Source organism: Alexandromys fortis, unplaced genomic scaffold (assembly GCF_014885135.2).
Source record: "Alexandromys fortis isolate MF-2015 unplaced genomic scaffold, M_Fortis_MF-2015_v1.1 scaffold_2_1_26212458, whole genome shotgun sequence".
Lineage (NCBI taxonomy): Eukaryota > Metazoa > Chordata > Mammalia > Rodentia > Cricetidae > Alexandromys > Alexandromys fortis.
The window spans coordinates 3,293,076-3,311,984 of record NW_026067930.1 but is presented as its reverse complement, the minus strand read 5'-3'; the positions used below and the strand labels follow the sequence as shown (position 1 = coordinate 3,311,984).

At 50.4% G+C, this 18,909-nt stretch overlaps 1 protein-coding gene across 6 annotated transcripts in view; it reads left to right on the top strand.

Annotated features, from left to right (window-relative positions):
- Positions 1 to 1,031: 1,031 nt before the first annotated feature.
- Positions 1,032 to 18,909, top strand: part of Dennd3 (DENN domain containing 3) — a 54,112-nt gene continuing 36,234 nt past the window's right edge. For all 6 annotated transcript variants that reach the window (XR_007592285.1, XR_007592288.1, XR_007592287.1 and 3 more), the window contains exons 1-7: positions 1,032 to 1,332; positions 9,561 to 9,837; positions 10,750 to 10,865; positions 11,425 to 11,558; positions 14,610 to 14,721; positions 15,744 to 15,863; positions 16,230 to 16,448. Coding sequence is in view for 1 of the 6 variants with exons in the window: in XM_050145095.1 (XP_050001052.1) it covers positions 1,231 to 1,332; positions 9,561 to 9,837; positions 10,750 to 10,865; positions 11,425 to 11,558; positions 14,610 to 14,721; positions 15,744 to 15,863; positions 16,230 to 16,448 (1,080 nt within the window). In the remaining 5 variants the exon portion in view is untranslated. The remainder of the gene's footprint in view (positions 1,333 to 9,560; positions 9,838 to 10,749; positions 10,866 to 11,424; positions 11,559 to 14,609; positions 14,722 to 15,743; positions 15,864 to 16,229; positions 16,449 to 18,909) is intronic.

Below are 18,909 nucleotides of genomic sequence, written 5' to 3'. Positions count from 1 at the left end.
ATTAGGCTACTTCTATGTCCTGCTGTGGTCACCAGGTCCTGCTGAGCTTGGGACCTAGAGTTCCTGCTCCCCACCTCCAGCCAGCCTGCCCAGGTTTTGCTTCCAAGATTTGCTCAGTTACTGATCGGTCCCTCTAGGCCGATAACAGATATTTGACATTACCAGTAGCATTTCAGTGTTTTTCTTTTTTCTTTTTCTTTTTTTTTATGAAAGCCCTGGAAAAGTCCCTTGGTCTCCTTTCCCCTTGGGTTTAAAGATTCCCATGACAGGGCACACAGGAGAAGGTCAGCTAGGAGGAAGACCATACCAAGCTGCCCAGGCAGGCAGACTGCGCTTTCTTCTGAATCCAGTCTGAAGCTGGAAGAGGCTCAGGGTCAGTAAGAGTCAGATTTAGCGGAAAGCTAGGAGGGGGCCCAACAGGCTTCTGACCCTGCTTTCTCCAGCAGCGTTCACCTTGCCCCGTTTCCTGCTAAATTTAACCCGGGCTCCTGCGGCGGCCTGCGGTTAACCACGCAATTTTTGACCAGGAGTGGATCTTTACACTCCCTTCCGACAGTTCCTTCAGTTGTCCACAGGGTCCACTCTGTGTCCCGGCACCAGAGAGCTTCCTGGAGGTGGCGGGAGGTCGGGCTTTTGTCCCTTGTTGCCGGGTACAACTGGACCGCTGGAGAAGAGCTTCGGGGGCTGGATGACGTGGCCGGGCACCTGGGGACACCGCCCATTCCTTCCTGTGTTGCGGGGACAGGAGGAGGGACCGAGCCCACAGAGGGGCTGCGCACGCGCCGGACCCGCCGCTCTGCTTAGGAAATGACTGCGCCAGAAGCCCCGGCAGAGTCGGACCCGCCCCTGAAGAGGTCCCACCCACCCAGGTCCGGCCAGACACGCCCCTAGCGAAGTCTTGCCCCTGCCAAATCACAGACAAGGCTTACTCCAGCACTACAAGCCCCGCCCGCCCCTCTAGGCCCCGCCCACACGGCCCTTCACAAACCACGCCCCTCTTCCCCATCGACCCGCCCCGTTCCCTCTACGTCCCGCCCCGCTCCTCGGACGCTGCTCGCTGGCAACCAGCCTAAGGGAGGAGAGGAGGCTCGGGCGGGTTCTGGCACGACCCGATTGCAGAGGCACTCGGTTGGGGTCTGGGTTGCGGTCGCAGGCGCCAGCAGAGTCGGGGTCGGGGCCGGGCAGCCAAGGGCTCGGAGCGCAGTGCTCCGGGCGGGTGGCGGGGAGCTTATGGCGGAGCCCACGGCGCGACACCTGTCGCTGCCCTCGGGGCTCCTGGAGCTGTGCGCGTTGCTGGGCGCCTCTCAGGACAGCCTCCGCGGCCTGGAGCAGGTAAGGGGTGGAAGGGGAAACTGAGGCGGGGTGGAGGTCAGAGCTGCGCCCGCCGGGTGCGCGTGGGGCTGGCTTCGGTGGCTACGCACCCCTGTGGTGCGGATGCCTCAGGGTTGAGCCCCAGCTGTAGGGGGGTGAGCGCTAGCTCAGGCCAGGGGAGATAGGGAGCTGGCCATCCTCCTCCCCCCTCCGCGCCCACCAACCTCTCGAGGCGGGGACCAGCTGGACTAGTACCTAGTGTTTGTGGTGGTGCAGACTTGCTTCTGTGCATTGAAGCGTTGAAGCGTTCCTCCGCCCTCAGGATGCCACCATCTGGGGCGAGGTGCTGGCCCAGCAGGGACCCGAGGAGTTGATGGTCAACTAGAGACCAGGTCCTTTCCGAGTAGCGACTAAACGGTTCCCTTCATCGCAGAGCTCCATTGCCTCCTAAGTAGTGGATTCTGTACTGTGCACTGAATAGTGAAGTTTCAGGTGTTAGAATCAACCACCAGCTTTGAATATTCCGCTATTAGTAGAGCTAGCTGCATAGCCGTTTTCTTCACTTGCCGTGCAGCCCCTCCTCCCTTCCCTCCAGCAGCCAAAGACGAGTTTATCTCCCCGTCTCCCCAGAGTCTTCTGAACACCTCATTCTCCTTACTTCTGTGCTGTATTTTTCCCATTTTCTTAATTCTGAAACCCAAGTTGTTTTTTCCCCAGTCCATTGGTGCCTCTCTTTTTCCTTCGATCCAGCATGATTGTGAACTGTCATTTTCTCCAGAGATTTTCCTAGTGTCCTGTTAAGTGTCTGGATAAATCCTCTGAGTGTTGACATGGAAAAGCATAAAGGCATGCATACTGATTGACAGTTGACTATCCAGGGACAATGAATAGTGGAGGCAAAATGGATGTCACCAAGGAGAGTTAAATGTTAATAAAAGTAACCAAATGATTCTTAAACCCTAGACAGTTTCATCCATAGGCCAAAGTGACCCGCCAGTGGCATTAATCCACACGGAAATGATTCAGAGTGTCCCTCCTACAGTTCTTACCCCCCCCCATCCCTTCTAAAGCCAGTTTGTCCTCTGTGCAGCTCCACTGTCTTTCTGCCTCTCGTTCACCAAACGGAACTGCCTTCTTTTTCTTAGTATCGGAAATAACCTGGTTTCACTTGTGGTCTTCTGGGTATCCATGCCTCTGCTTCCTGTGTCTTGCAGTGTACTTCTTGCCTGCACAGTGTGAGGCAATGCCTTCGAGAATGGGCTGAGTCAGCTTGGTTGTTCACAGTGGTACTTTCCTGAATTAGGCAGGTGGTGGTAGCCCCCAGGTTAAGTGAGAGGGGGAGGTTCCTTATAGTTTTCCCCATAGTGTACTCTTGCAAGATTTCAAAGAGAGCAACAAAACAAAACAGGATAAAAAACAAACAAACAAACAAACAAAAACAGTCAAGGGTTAGGGGGAAAAAAGAGAGCTGAGAGGTGGGCTGAACTTTGGGGTAATTTCACTTTATATTAACATTAGTGTTATAGTTAGCTAGTTTAATTTTTGTAGCAATTCTCTTTTGAATGTGCAAGGCTTTAAAATAATTTTTAATTTTGTTTTTTAAGATTGTCATTTAACAGCCGGGTGGTGGAGGCACTTGCCTTTAATCCCAGCACTCAGGAGGCGGATCTCTGAGTTTGAGGCCAGCCTGGTCCTCACAGTGAATTCCAGTACAGCCAGGAGTACACAGAAAAACCCTGTCTTGAAAAACAAAACAAGAATTGGAGAGATGACTCAGCAGTTAAGAGCACTGGATGCTCTTCCAGAGGATCTGGGTTCAATTCCCAGCACCCACGTGGCAGCTCACAACTGTCAGTAACTCCATTTCTAGGGAATCCAACACCCTCACACAGATATTTACAGGCAAAACACCAGTGTACATTAAATAAATAAATAAAGCAAAATAGCAAAAACAAAAGAAAAAAATTGGCACTTCACTGGGTGCGGTGGCTTGCTCTTGTAATCCCAACCCTTGGGAGACCAAGGCAGGAGGATTACTGTGAGTTCTAAGTAGGCCAGCCTTGGCTACCAAGTGAGACCCTGTCTCACAAAACAAAACAAACAAAAACCTTTAGGGCCTGGTGGCACAAATCTGTAATCCTAGCACTTGGAGAGTGGAAGCAGGAGGATCAGGAAGGAGCTCGGGCTAGCCTTGACTACATAGTAGGTTCAGAAGCTAGCCTGAGCTATGAGAGACCCTGTCTCAGAAATTAAGTTATCATTCTCTGTGGTTTGGGTATTTCTATTTGGTGAGACATGGAAACAGAAGACAAGAGGTCTGAGAACTATCCAGTTTAAGGTCAAGGGGCATAGTGCCCTGCGTGTTTCTTAGAGGAAGCCCTAACTCTGTTTCACTTCTTGGGTGGGGGTGGGGGACTAGTCATTCTGTTGGAAATCCTGCCAAGTGTTTCAGGGTTGAGCAGTCCCCCCTGTGAATCACTGTATTTGGTTTTGATTTCCCCCACCCCCTGGCTGAGGATGGAGCCCTGCTGGTTGTTGGAATGTGAGAGGATCCACTGTCAATTCAGCCAAGGGTGGATGACTTGTTCACACAGCCTTCTGCACCATTGCAGTGGAGAGGCTTTCTGCTCTGTGGGCAACAGCACCAACGAAACTTCCCGGGCGATGACGGTGTCCTTCATCTGCACTGTCCTACACTGTGGGCATTGGCCACACGTGGCCACCCAACCCTGGAAGTATGGCCAACACACTGAGGGACTGGATTTCACATTTAATTTATTTATTTAAATTTTAAAAAAACTTAAATATTTTCCTTTATTTCGTGTGAATGGGTGTTTTGCTTGTATGTATGTATGTATGTATGTATGTATGCATGTATGTATGTGCATCATGTGTATGCAGTGCCTTCAGAGGCCAGAGAGAACATCAGATTTCCTGGAACTGGAGTTCTAATTGATTGTGAGCTGCTATCTAGATCCTGAAACTTGAACCTGGGTGCCGGGTCCCCTGGAAGAACAGCCAGTGCTCTTAACTGTGGAGCCATCTTTCCTGCCCAGTTTAAATTCATTTAGATTTCAGTGGACTCCCGCTGGTGACTGTGTTGGGTAGCATCTGTGAATTTCCTTTATTTCTCTAGTGAGAGCCAATCCTCCCAGGGAGAAGAAACACTCCTTTGTAACACAACTTAGAAATAAATCTGTCACCCGTGAGTAAGGCGGCTCTGGGTTTTTGCTTTTTAATTAGCCTTTAAAAAGATGGTCATTGGATAGAGATTTAATAAACAAGAATGCGGGCAATAAGCCCTCTGTCTGGCTCAGCTTGGGCTGGCAGAGGTTAGCTCTGTGGCACTGACTGTCTTCTTATCCTTGCAGTGATAGCAGCCACACATGTCACCAAATAGCTTACATACAGTATACTCTTGATGGATGGACCTTNAGAGACAGAGACAGAGAGAGAGAGAGAGAGAGAGAGAGAGAGAGAGAGAGAGAGAGAGAGAGGAGAGAGAGAGACAGAGTTTCCCTGTGTAGCCCTGCCTGGCTGTCCTGGAACTCGCTCTGTAGACTGGACTGGCCTCAGACTCAGAGATTCACCTGTCTCTGCCTCCCAAGTGCTGGGATTATTAAGTGGCATGTGCCACTATCACCTGACTGGAATTTATTCCAGCCGAGGAACCAGATGTGTGCAGCTGTTTCAGTGCCTCTGTTCATTTGTTGTCTCCCTCACCCCCAGTAGGATGAGATGTTTACAGTGATCCAGATGTCTTCAGAGGGATTGGGCGGATGCATTATTGGGTGCTCACTCGGTCAATACTGTGTAACTGTGACGAAAGCTTACTAGCCCCACCGCAAAGTTAAACATCAAGGCAACGGTTTGAATTGAGAAACGACATTATGAAAACGTGTCTCAAGCTTATGTGTGTGTTAAGAATGTAAGGAAGTACCCTAGGCTCTGCAGAAAAGCCCGGAATTACAGAGAAGGCTTTCCTAGTCTAGTGTATCCCTCAAGGGGTTCATTGCTATTTTTTTGAATGGTAAAATATCTTGTTAATCCAATCAGAAAGACCAAAATATTTTTCATGGATAATGGCTGCTGAGACAGTATGATTTTTTTAAAAAAATAATTTATTTTTATTTGCATTATTGTTTTACCTGCATTATTGTTTTTGTCTGTGTGAGGGTGTCATGGGTGATGGGAATTGAACCCAGGTCCCCTGGAAGAACAGTCAGTGCTCTCAACCCCTGAACCATATCTCCAGCCCCCAAGACAGTAGGATTTTTTTTTTTTTATTTGAGACAGGATCTCTCCATGTAACTCTGGCTGTCCTGGCACTTGCCATGCCGACCAGACTGGCCTTGAACTTACAGAGATCCTCCTGCTTCTGCCTCTTGGGTCCTGAGATTAGAGGGGTGAACTATTGTGCTGACTGGCTAGTGTAATGTCAACTTGACAGTCTAGAGTCATTGCAGAGATGAGAACCTCATTTGAAAAATGCCTCCATAAGATCTGGGTGTAGGCAAGCCTATAGGACATTTTCTTAATTACTGATTGATTGCGGAGAGCCCAGCCCACTGTGGGTGGAGCCATCCCTGGTGTGGTGGTCCTGGGTTCTGTCAGAAAGCGGATTGAACAGGCAGGAGAGCAACACCCCTCCTGGACTCTGCATCAGCCCTTGGCTCCAAGTTCCTATCCTGTTTCATTTCCTGCCCTAAGTTCCTTTGATGATGAACTATAATGTGGAAGCATAATCCAAACAAACCCTTTCCTTCCCTTGGTCATAGTATTTCGTCACTGCAACAGTAGCCTTAACGAAGACACCAACCATGCCTGACTGAGCACATTGTTCAAATTATTTTTCAGATCTATTTTTTAATGTTTATGGGTGTTTTGTCTGCGTATATGTCTGTGTACCAGATGTGTTCAGTGCTCAAGGAGGACTAAGAGGGTGTTAGGTCTGGAGTTAGAGATGATTGTTTGCTGCCTGGTGGGTGCTGGGAATTGAACATGCAACTTCTGGAACAGCAGCAAGTGTGAGCCATCTCTGCAGACATTTGAGTGCACTACTTTAAAAGACTAAAGAGAGGTTGACACAAGGCATCGGCTTTGGTGTGATAACGATCCAGACTGACTGGAGGCTCAGAGTTTATCCAGTGCCAGAAATGCAAACCCAGGGAGAGCATCCCCTGGGAGTCGTTGGCGCTGGATGAGGGCACAAAACTGTATCATATCTTCTGACTTTCCTTCCCTCACAACCTTGATGATGGAGTAGTGCTGGTGGGACAGAGAAACCCAAAGTATTGGGAAGTCAAGGTCTGCAAGGAGACTCTGGGGGAGGTGGTGACCCTGGAGGGGAGGTCTAGGAGGAGGCCCTGTGGGCACTCTGGTGGGACAGCTCACCCTCTGGCTCCTGTCTCATAAATGAGTGAGCACTGAGGGTCTTTCTGGTGAGGAGCTGGAGCAGGCAGGGAGTTGGGTAGTGTCAGGCCATCGAAGAGCATCAGAGTCAGATACAGAGGTCTGGAATACTTCAAGTCCCCTGAGAGGATAAGCTATGCATGACATTGGTGTATCTTGGCCTGGGGCACGGAATATCATTTTGCTCAGGGACACACAATACTGTGATACATGTCCACGCGTGATCTGCACTTGAGAAGGGATAATGATGGTCACATGCAGACACTTGAGTGTGGTGCAGGGACAGATAGGTGTGTGCAGGGCCTCTGCCTCCCTCCTGGCCCCTGGTGTGTTTGTTAGATCCCTGAAGAGTCTGAATGTGGACTGGTGGCAGGCTGGCACCAGGTGGGTGAGCTGTCTTCACTGTTCAGGTAGAGCCATAAGAGGTTTACTTCTGGGTCCTATGAGCCCACTCTGAGACACAGGCTGTCAGGTGCTGGTTTGCAGATGTGACACCATGCATGGCAGTGAGCCTTGCTCAGTCTGTGACAAGGTGGAGTTTGCACATGGTGGGAAAATAAGACAATATCCACAGGTTGGACTCCTACATCCCCAAACCCAGACTCTTTCATCCTCAGTAAAGACATCGGAGGTGGGGGCTTCCGCTTCCCGAGTCCCTCCTGCTTTTCTCTGTTTTGCTGTGTGTTAGTTCTTCACCCCTAAGAGAAGCCATTCTTTAACAGCTAAGAAAAAAAGGAAAGAAAAACTGTAGGTGGAAGACAGGGGTTTTTGGAAATCAGCCGTTCAGCTTTGAACCTGAAAGGCTCCCCCCATCCTCAGTGGGCACTCAGGGAGGCAGCTAGAGTGTCTGCGCTGGCAGAGCCTGGGAGCTGTCTGCCTCTGCTGCAGTTATACCTTCACATGGAGGGCACTCCAGGAACTGGGAGTCGGCGTAAGGGCTCCAAGCTGGGAAGAGAGCCCTGCGATGAGCCAGGCAGGAGCACTGAGCAGAGGAAGGCTGGACTCTAGGCAGTCCCAGCACACATGTTACATGGAACACACTTGGTTGTTCCTGCGCCTGTGATTGACAAGGAGATGATTCTGGGTGTAGGGACGCCTCCCTCTGTCCCTGTAGCCCTAAGGGAGGCAGAGGTCGTGTTTTAACACCAGCCCTATGGGCTCCTGTAGCAGACTTTCCGCCTCTATGACTGGAGACATGGTTGTTGCATTTTTGATCCTTAATCCCACGGGTCTGCGTCCACCAGAGGTGAAGAGGTCAGTGAGTTCAGTCTCTTTGCTGACAGAACGAGGGAGCTCTCATTCCTTCCTCTGACCCCCCCCACTTTAATATTTATTTTGTGTGTGCCATGTGTGGGGACATTTGTGTGTGGAAGTCACATCTTGTGGGAACTGGTTCTCTCCTTCTGCCACATGGGTTCTGGTGATGGCCGTCTCTCAGGTCCCCAAGCTTGGCAGCAAATGCCTTTACCTGCTGAGCCATCTTGCTCTCCTTTAGCTCGGCTGACCTAAGCTCACTGTGTCGCTGATAATGACCTTGAAGTCGGGTCCTCCATACTTTTCCTACCAGGTTGTTGGGGTCACAGATCTGGGCCACCATGCCTAGGCGATCCTCTGGCTTTTACTAAATATTGACCTGTGGTTGTTTCTTTCTTTGCCTGTCGTGATCTCATTTCTTTTGGGACCGTGCCCTTCCTAAGGTGTCAATGATTGCCTAATCCCCACCCATGCCCGGCATCCTATACCAGCTTTGCTTCACTTTGCAGTACTGGACGGAACTCATAGTAAGCAAGTGCTCTACCACTGAGCTACACCACAGCCTTCCAGCTGGGGCTTAAGAGAATTTGGGCTGTCTCTCCAGCTTTTACTGATTCTAGCAAACCATGTGCCCAATGGAGAGAGATGTGACCCTTGCACTCTGTCTGCCAAAGCCTTGCCCTCTTCTCTGCTTATCTGCCCAGATTGTCAGGGACTGGGTAGAATGTGAGCAATGTCCCAGGGGACCTGAAGAGTATCACAGTGACGCAGGTGCTTGTGCATTATGACAAAGTTGAGAGTGTCTCGGTGTCTGCCCTCTCACCGCTCTGTGCGGGGCACACATGAGTGCTCCCGGGGGCTTCCCCCGACTGAGTCCTTGACCCATGTGCTTGCCTGAGGGCCCCCACTCAGTCCGGAGAGGAAAATGCAGATGGAGTGGCTTGCTTTCAGCAGCTCAGAGCAGAGCCAGGATTTGAACTTGTGACTGTGTATCATGGAACCCAGCTCTGAACTGTGGTGCTTGGTACCAACAAGATAAGAGGCTTCTGAATTCCTAGCCCGTGGGGGCACACATGGGGCCTGGGAAGTTCTGGGAAGAGTCACCTGCTGACCTGAGCCTTAAAGGACAGGGTTCTCTGCTGGAGCCCGTATGCATGGAGGAGAAGCAGAGATGCAAACAGGGTGCCCACCTAGAAAGGGTGTCATGAATGAGGGTAGACACGTGCAGTCACTTTTCTTTTTCTTTTTGCATTTAGCTGTGCTAACATGCATGTGGCTATGTGTGTGTGCATATATGCGCACATACTCATTCATATCGAGGTCACAGGTTGATGTTGGAGATCTTCCTTGATCACCTTTTCCACTTCAGCTACTGAGCAGGATTTCCCACTGAACCTATAGCTCACCATTCACCTAATCTGGCTAGCCCGTTTGCCCTAGGAATCCCGCCTCTGCCTCTTGAGCTCTGGGACTATGACTGGGCGCTGGGATCTAAACTCCAGTTCTCGTATTTGTACAGCTTTATACCCTCTGTGCCATCTCCCCAGCCACACATACAGTGACTCCTATTTTCCCTCTCTTAGATTGCCCAGAAACGAGGAACGAAGAACCTCTCTTCCCTCGCCCCCGAAGTTCTGTCTGTGTTCGTGCCTCCTTTCACCGCAAAAGACGATGGCCAGGCGCCTGGGACCAGCTGTACTCTCAGCAAAGCCAGGAGGCGGTCCTTCCGGAAGAAGAGGGAAAAGCCCAGGATGGAGAACTGGAAGAGACACTCTGGAGACTTGAAGGGGCCTGATTCTGAAGACGTTACCATTCCAGGGGGCGTGGACCTCCTTGCCCTGCCCCAGCTGTGCTTCCCAGGTACACTTCAGTAGCAGCCTGTGGTGGGTGTTCTTCCGCTGCCTCCTCACTGAGTGTTTTGCTCCAGAGCCCTCCACACTGGGGGCAACAGAGGGTTAGATTGGGATTCTCTTTCTTTCTTTCTTTCTTTCTTTCTTTCTTTCTTTCTTTCTTTCTCTCTCTCTCTCTCTCTCTCTCTCTCTCTCTCTCCCCCTCCCTCCCTCCCTCCCTCCCTCTCTCTTCTTTCTTTCTTTCTTTCTTTCTTTCTTTCTTTCTTTTTTTCTTACTTCCTTCTTTTTCTTTCTTTTTTTGTCTTTTTTTTTGAGGTGGGATCTTTCTCTGTATTCTAGACTGGCTGAAACTCTTAATCCTCCTGCCTCAGCATCCAAGTTTTGCAATCACAGATGTACTTGTGGCACCTGGAAAGTCAGTCTTTTTAACTTCTGGGGAAGTTAAAGCTAGAGAAGCCGGGAGGGCGCCTGCCCCTCCCTCTCTGTCCCCTGCTTCCTGTTTATTAAATCAAGAGGAACAGGTTGCCATTTATCTCTGAGCACACCAGTGCCAATCGAGGAGATGTGTGTCTGGGTCTCATGTCCCTGCTGGCCTTAAGAAACATTCAGTGACGTGTGTGGCATGCCCAGCCCAAGGGTTGGATCAGGTTCTGTATCTGGTCCCCCCTTAAGCCCGCTGCCCTTTCCTGGCTGCAAGAGTCATAACCGAGAAACAGATGTACAGGCGAATCTGCTATGTGTAGTGGAGGGGCTGTCAAAAGCTGCAGGTTGGGGAAGTTCGGAAGCAAGGAGCTGGCTAGAACGTGGTTTGAGCATCAAAGCCCCTGGCGGTTACTAGGTGAAGTGTGTTCATATGATACCTAGGTCTTTGTTGCAGAAAGCAGCTACCCGGGCTTCCCCCTTCTTTCTGATCTGCCTGCAGGGGGCGTCTGTGTGACTTCGGAACCAAAAGAGGATTACATCCATTTCCTGGTCCTCACGGATGTCTGTGGGAACAGAACCTACGGTGTGGTCGCCCAGTACTACCGACCCCTGCATGTAGGTGGATCTGTTGCTGTCCTCTGAGCTTGGGGTGGGCCTTCTTTGTTGTTGTTTATTGTCGTGTAAGAATATACTTGCTACGTTTCCAGTCATTGCGTGACTCTGAGACATTGCATTCCCAGCACGTGCAGCCTCCAGAACTTTCCATCTCCCAGCTCGGGCTCACTCAGCTCCCCTCCTCTCGACCCACCAACCACTCAGCTGCTTTCTGTCTCTGGATTTGTCTTCAGCACACTCCACGATGTGGAACTGTCTAGTGCTGGTCCTTTGGTGATAGAGTCTGTCGCTGAGGGCTGTGCTGTGTGTTCCTTTGTGGTATGTCTCTGTTCATCCCAAAGCTGGAGGTCTCCAGGGTGGCTACCTGGTCCTTGCTCCTGAAAACCCTCCAGTACTGCATGGTGTGACCCGTTGCAGGACCCGTCTATACAGACTGGAAGGCGGGAGCTGGTGGAGACCCTTCCTTATGTGTCCTTTCTGTAGGAGATGCCGACTTTCAGCAGTCTAGGTCTGTACTGTCAGCACAGGAGGTGACATGTCCTTGCTGCTCTTTGTCCAGGATGAATATTGTTTCTACAATGGCAAGACCCACTGGGAGCCCAGCGTGAGCTCGGCTAGACGCTTTGTGCCCTTCGCGGTGTGCGTGGTGTCCCGGTTCCCATACTACAATTCCCTCAAGGACTGCCTCTCCTGGTACGTTGGGGCCAGTGTTGTTAATAAGCCTTAGGTCTGGTGGGCCATGGTCAGATGGTTCCAGGAGCACTGTGGAAAGCCTGGGGTTTCCATTAATACATGTGGAATCGGATGGCAGGAAGAAGGCAGCACTAACGGCTTCAGTTTTATTATTATTTCTTGAAAGAGCGTAGCTGGGTATGGCCGTGCATGCCTTTCTTTAATCACACACAGCACTTGGGAAGCTGAGGCAGGAGGATTACTTTGAGTTTGAGACCAATCTGCTCTATATAGTGAATTCCAGGCCACGTCTGGGCTACAGAGTAGGACCCTGTCTCAACAACAAAATAATAAAAATAAAATAAAAATAAAAAGAGATGTATATGAAGAGAAACTCCAGGCCTCATGACCTGAGAGAATCAGCAGGCTGTCATTGCTGGACAATTTATTGACATTCACAAATATGTCGAATCCTGGCAGCATCAATAACGCTTTCTGCTGCTATTGGGTGGGAGTTCTGAGGACAAGGGTTAGGGGTGTAGCTCAGCTGGTAGGTTGTTTGCCTAGCGTGCCCAAAGCCCTGAGTTACATCTGCATAAACCCAGCCTGGTAGCTCGTGCCTGTTGTCCCAGCACTGGAGAGGCAGAGGCAGGAATATCAAATGGAATCCTTAGCCACTTAGGGAGTTTGAGACTAGCCTGGGCCACATTTAAAAAGGTCATGGTCCTGGGATTGGCGCTACCAGTTTGACTAAAGACAGGTAGCAGGCAGCATGACTTTCCCCTTCCCAAGACAAAAGAGCAGTCCTCAGACTCACTGAGAGGCTAAATGGCACTTGGTGTCTTCTCAGGGACACTTGTAGACTATACACTTAGGTCACAGAGTGAGACAAAAGTGTGCTGGCCAAGCAGAAATCTCTGTGAATTCCCAGCATTCATATTTGGATTCCAGCGTTATCATGGTTCACTTTTCAAACAGAGCTGCCTCTTGGGCATAGTTCAGTCTGGCGTCTGCCGTAGACAGTGTCTTTATAGAACAGAGAACTTGGTGGGTCTTAGTGAGATGAGGAAAGGCATGTTTACAGAAAGGTCTGCCAGCCCAGGGAGTGGTGAGGGGCCTTAGGACTGGTCTCTCCTCACCTCCTCACTGACGCTCTTTATTCCTTGGAAGCAGACAGCTCTGCTCCTTCCCAGGCCCCGTGCTACAGAGCAGGTGGTGCTTTTTACCCCTTGCTGTCAGAAGCTCACGGCTGAGGACAGGTGCTTTCTTATTCTTCCCGGGCCAGTTCTCGGTGCCAGTTCAGTGGCTGACTGATCACGTGGTGGCACTCCCTCCTGCTGGGTGCCAGTGAAAGCATGTGACCTCAGAGTTCCCTCCTTCTGTGGCCACTGCTGCCCTGTCAGAAGTGGAGAACAACTAGAGAGGAGCAAAGGACAGAAATGCAGACTGTACCGTGCATGCGTGTGTGCGTGCATGCGTGTGTGCATGTATGTGTGTGTGTTGGGGGGTTGAGCACTTAGGGGGTGGACCACACCTGCCATCTCAGCCCTGCTGGCAGGAGTTCAAGTCATCCCTAACTGGCAAATTTGAGGCTACAGGTGATCCTACTTCAACTAACCAACCAGAGTGGCATGTCTAAACAGGCTTTGGATACGCAATAGAAAGAACACATTTGTGTTGGGGACAGTAGATTATAGGCAGCTTTACTTTAAAAATTTTACATTGATGTTATTATATTTTTATAATAAATTCAAATATGGAATATTGGCTTTTCTACGTCCTGACATAAGACCTGTGAATGGTTATTATTTGGTATTTATGGACAAGCAGAAGTTCTTTGAACTGTGGTTGTGATAGGTGGGTTTTTTTCTGGGGGGGCTGCCTGACAAGGAGGGACCCCCATGGGTCCTCAACCCTATGGACACCACATATTTTCACTCATCTGTAACCTCCAGGCTCTTGTATAGCTCCATAGGCAGGGTCACTTTCTCTTCTGGTCAGATTTCCCTCCTTTGGGCCAACTTGCCACTGACCCGGTCCCCTCAGGTACCACCATGAGATTATGAAGATGAAGGTTTTTGGGGTGCAGTGGGGTAGTGGCAAAGTCTTGCCGTGTCTGTGTAGGTTCCCCACTTGTATCCCATGTGACTACTTCCAAGATCTCCTGCCCCTCAGTCCATTCCCATGGGGCAGACCTCTGCCCCCAGGTTATCATTTACCTGAGCGGGAATTTCTCTGTGTAGCCTAGGCTGGTTCTCCCTGCCTCAGCCTGAGTGCTGGGATCACAGTCATGGGCTCCACACCTGGCCACCCCTTATATTTTAAAGTTTTACTTTCAAAGCCTGAATGCACCAGGCAGGTATGATGGTGCAGGCCTTTAATTCAGACACTTGGGAAGCAGAGGCAGATGGATCTCTGTGAGATTGAGGCCAGTCTGGTCTCCAGAGTGAGTTTCAGGACAGCCAGGTGTTGGGAGCAGTGAGACCCCCAGATCCTGAATTTCTTGTAATCCCCTGATCTGAGTGCCTACAGCTGCTCTGAGCACGAGACCTTCAGGAGTTCCTGATGGCAGGAGTGGTTTCTGGTGGGTTTGGCTGGGGCATGGCTACCCCTATATAATCTGCCCCTGAACACAATAAAGGGGGCATTCTTGGGGAATTCAAGGATGACCCGTGTCGCTGTCTCTCTGTCTGTGTGTGTATTTTAACCTCCAGCCCCCTTGCCCGAAGCTTGGTAACTGGGTGCCAGCGCACAGAGCGCAGACATGGGGGGGGGGGGCGCAGTGTGCGGCAATTGGAGATCCCCACCGAGATATCGGCAGCCAGGGCTCTGTTACACAGAGAAGCCCTGTCTCGAAAAACAAAAACAAAAACGCACTGTGGAACCTTCCTCGAGCAGTTCAAAGTCTCGTGTTCCTAGTCTTCTCCACTGAAGCATAGCATGCAAGCAGTTACACACACACTTTACAGCCATTTTTTCCCACAACCCCAAATTATTAGCACCTAAAACCAAAGTAGCCGAGGGTGACAATCAGACTGTTGTTTAACTTTGTGCCTTTTCTTTAAATTTCAGTCTCTTGACTCATCTGAAGCTCTGCAAAGACTTTGAAGTTGACAATCACATAAAAGATTTTGCCGCAAGACTGTCGTTAATACCCAGCCCACCACCTGGGCCGCTCCACTTGGTAAGTGAGACCTGGAACCAGGCTGAATCTTTCTGTTGTGTGTCGAAGATCGTTGAGTCAAAATGCTTTAAACCATTTCCAGTTTCATCCATGTTTAACCTGTTCTCCGGACACCGCTTTCCTGGAGTTCTCATTGAATGGTTTTACATACTCATCTCTACAGGAAAAAGTTAAGATATTTGGACTGGGGTTTGCCTGAGAAGCTTGTGCCCAGTGTGGGATGGGTCTGTTTAGTATTAACTCACAAGATCATTTCTCACTCTTCAGAAACAAGAGCCCCACTTTCAGCCTAAGGAAGTCCTTTGCTTTTACCTAACATTTAAACCTTTTTTTTTTTCATTTATTTGTCTTGGGTATTGGGTATGGGACTTACGTTTTGTCTTTTCTCCTATACATCTGACCAATAAAAGTAGCCAGCCTCTTGGCCTCTGTTCTTAGGAGAGCCATTATGTTATTTAAACAGCAGGTAGGTATTTCCCCAACTGGGTTCCTGCCCAAGAAATTTTACTAGCGTCTTCAGGCCGCCAGGAACCTCCAGTGAAGCTCTGTTACTCTTCTCGTGGCTGGAATAAAATGCTGGCAGAAACAGCAGTGTAAGAGAAGGAGGGCTGCAGGGACTGTCCCATCCCCTGGGAGCTGGGAAGGCACGGTGCTGTTCCCGGCAGTAAGAGTGTGTGGCTGTGGCTTCTTTCATCTTGCTGGGTCAGGAGGCAGAGGCTAGACTGGAACCAGGCCTGGGCTTTGGTGGCCAAAGACCTGCCCATAATTTGATACTTGGGTCGTCCAGCCCTCATTTCAAGACAGGGTTTCTCTGTGTAGCTTTGGCTGTCCCGGAACACTCTCTGTAGACCAGGCTGGCTTCAAACTCAGAGATCCACCCATCTCTGCTTCCTGAGTACTGGAGTACTGGGATTAAAGGTGTGCACCGCCACGGCCTGGCTCTCACCACAATTTCAAATGTGCTCAGTTGATCTCTGTTGTAGATAGCGCTCTGATTTAACAGTGGTTCTTGATCTTCGTAGATATTTAACATGAAGCCGCTGCAAGTTGTGTTTCCTTCTCGAGCCGACCCCGAGAGCCCCATCATCGACTTGGACCTTCACCTGCCCCTGCTGTGCTTCCGGCCTGAGAAGGTGTTGCAGGTGTGTGGAGGCCAGGACTATTGCTTGCTAGACAGGATTAAACTGCATTTTCCAGTGCAGGCCACGGCTTCGGTGCAGCTCAGGGCTGGGGCTCATTGCCTCAGCCTCTCGATGTGAACCCCAGGACTGCCAAAAAATAACGAAACCAGGAACCCATGCACTCCAAGTATTCATGCCCTGTGCCTAAATCTGACCCTTGCCGCTGCACACGTGCCTGTAAGCAGCCTTGGCTTCGGTTTTGGTAAACAGAGTCAGGGATGAGGCTAAAAGCAACCTCTGGTTCTCGGGGAGGGGAGAGGGACTTCCCATGTGCAGCCCAAAGCAGCCAGAAGCAAGCTGAAGCCAACAGCGTTCTTGCTCCCCTAGATCCTGACCTGTATCCTGACGGAGCAGCGCATCGTGTTCTTCTCCTCAGACTGGGCCCTGCTGACGCTCATAGCGGAGTGCTTCGTGGTCTACATCCACCCGCTGCAGTGGCAGCACACCTTTGTGCCCATCCTGTCGGGACAGATGCTGGACTTCGTCATGGCTCCCACATCCTTCCTCATGGGCTGTCACCTGGACCACTTTGAAGAAGTCAGAAAGGTTAGGGAGGGAGCTCAGACTTGGGGGAAATGAACCCGCGTGACTCCGTCGTGCGGCTGGTGGGAAGCTGCATTCTGCGGTGCTCTGTGTTTCCCGCGTGCAGCCCATGCAGTGAGAGGCCAAGGAAGGACGTGCTTGTAGTCCTGGAGCGCATTGTCATTCTGTCTGCAGGCTGCGTGCTCTGGGCATCATGAGGCACTTGTATACATATGCACAGACAACACAGTGCACCATCTTTCCGTCTTTTCTGTCCCTGCACCACGTGGACACACTGTGTGGTCTCATTTGCTCGCTCTCTTGGTCTAGGGATGTGTTTGAAATCAAGACCCCTGCGATTCAAGGACCAGAGTCTTGTGTTAGCCTCCCTTGTGTTAGCTTAGGTTCAGAGTGGTACCCGTGACTTGCAGCAGGCTGAGTGGGAACAGACATCCGGGCACTGGAGTGCTGTGACCTCCAACCACTGCTGGTAGTTAGCTGTGTAACCTGGGTGAGTCAGTCCCTCCCTCAGCCTCTTTCCTCATCTGTGAAGGGAGGCAGGGCGGGTCCTGTGGGCAGGGCTGTCACGTGGCTGACTCGTAGACGGCCACTCTACTGTCACTGCTGCATGCTTCCTGCTTTAAATGCATCCATTTAAATGCATCCATTGCGCTTTGTTAACACTTGGCATGCACGTGCGTGCAGCAGGCTGCTCACAGTGTTGGGGGGCACCTGTGGGTCTGGCTGTTCACGCTCTGTGTGGCTTGCACTTACTGAAATAGCCAACTCCTTCCTCTCTTAGCCATCAAAGGACAAGTTTGCCAGGCTTGTTGCTACAGTGAGAATCAAGCGGGACATGGGGTAGCCCTTGGCGTGTTTTAGGTGTTTAACAGAGGGTCACTGTGCTGCTAATTGGAGATAGTATTTGTTGGTGACAGTCTCACACTGTTGCTGAGGCTGGCCTGGAACTCACTGCCACTCAGGGCAGGCTTAAGCCCTCTTTGCATTCTTCCTGCCTTGGCTTCCCAAGTGTTGGGATCACAGTGTTTGGCTATGGTCTGTGTTTAAATTGTGATCCATCACGGATCCTGGGTAGATGGACAGCTGTCAACTTAAAAATGTTTGACAGATACTGGGGTGGCTCCCCTTTGGCCGTGATGGCAGTTATGGGGTTGTCCAAAAGTCCTTGTGTAAGCGAAGGTCTCCCTTTCTCTCCGGTATACAGCCCAGAGCAGAGCCGCTGAGTCAGCTCTATGGTTAATGACCTGGGACACAGCTAGGCTCCCCAAGGCAGCTGCTGGACTAGAGAACCCAGCAGGCAGTCCCGTTTCATGCCTTTGGTGACTCCCATTACTGTCTGATCCTGGTGCTCCAGAGGGTGATCAAGTGCCATTGAGGCAGCTCAGTGCCATCCACTGTTCCTAATGGCATCTACGGCTTTTCATGTGTGCATTGGTAGTTCCAGTATTTGTGCGTGTGTGTGAGAAAGGGCAGTGGCATACATGTTGTGGCATGTGTGGAAAGGTCAGAGGAGGACATTTGGAACTCATTTTAATTTTCCACTTTATGAGGCAAGATCTTGTTTCTGTTTTGATGCTGTGAACTCCACTGAGCTTCTGTGTGATTCTCCTGTCTCCACTGCCATCTCACTGTAATTCTTCTATCTCCACCGCCATCTCACTGTAATCCTCCTGCCTCCACCACCATCTCACTGTAATCCTCCTGTCTCCACCATCTCACCGTAATCCTCCTGTCTCCACCATCTCACCGTAATCCTCCTGTCTCCACTGCCATCTCACTGTAGAGTGATGAGATTAAAGATATGTATTACCAGCTGGGGATGGTGGTGTACACCTTTAATCCCAACACTAGGGAGGCAGAGGCAGGGGGATCTCTGAGTTTGAGGCCAACCTGGTCTACAGATCAAGTTCTAGGACTACACAAAGAAACTCCATCTTGAAAAACCAACGAATCAAACAAACAAAATGTGCATTACCACATATGACTTTTAATTTTAAATTTCAGGGGGCTAGGTGAAGAGAGAAAAAGAGAGAAAGGGGATGGGGGAGGAAGTGTTAGTTTGAGAGAGAGACTTGCTATAGTTCAGGTGGGTTCAGAACTCACTGTTGTAGCCCTTGAACTTATGATCTCCTAACTCAGCCTCTGGAGTTATGGGGTTGTATGCACCACCATGCCTTGCATTTAACTTTTTTTCTGGGCACTTTGGGTATGGACAAAAGCAGCGAAGGGAGCACACCGCACAGCGAACGCTTCTCACCCTCCCTGCAGTCTGCTGTCTGCCTGTTTCAGTTTCCTTGTCCTCCACACGTTTCCTAGAAATTTAAAGGAAATTCCCCACCCCCACCCCATAAGCTGTCCCATTTCTCCTGGGAGGGCGGATGGGTGAGCAGGCCTGTGTGTTCTTGCCAAAACCAGTGACTCAGTGTTGAAAATAGCTTAGGAAAAGGCTGTTCAGATCTCCCCA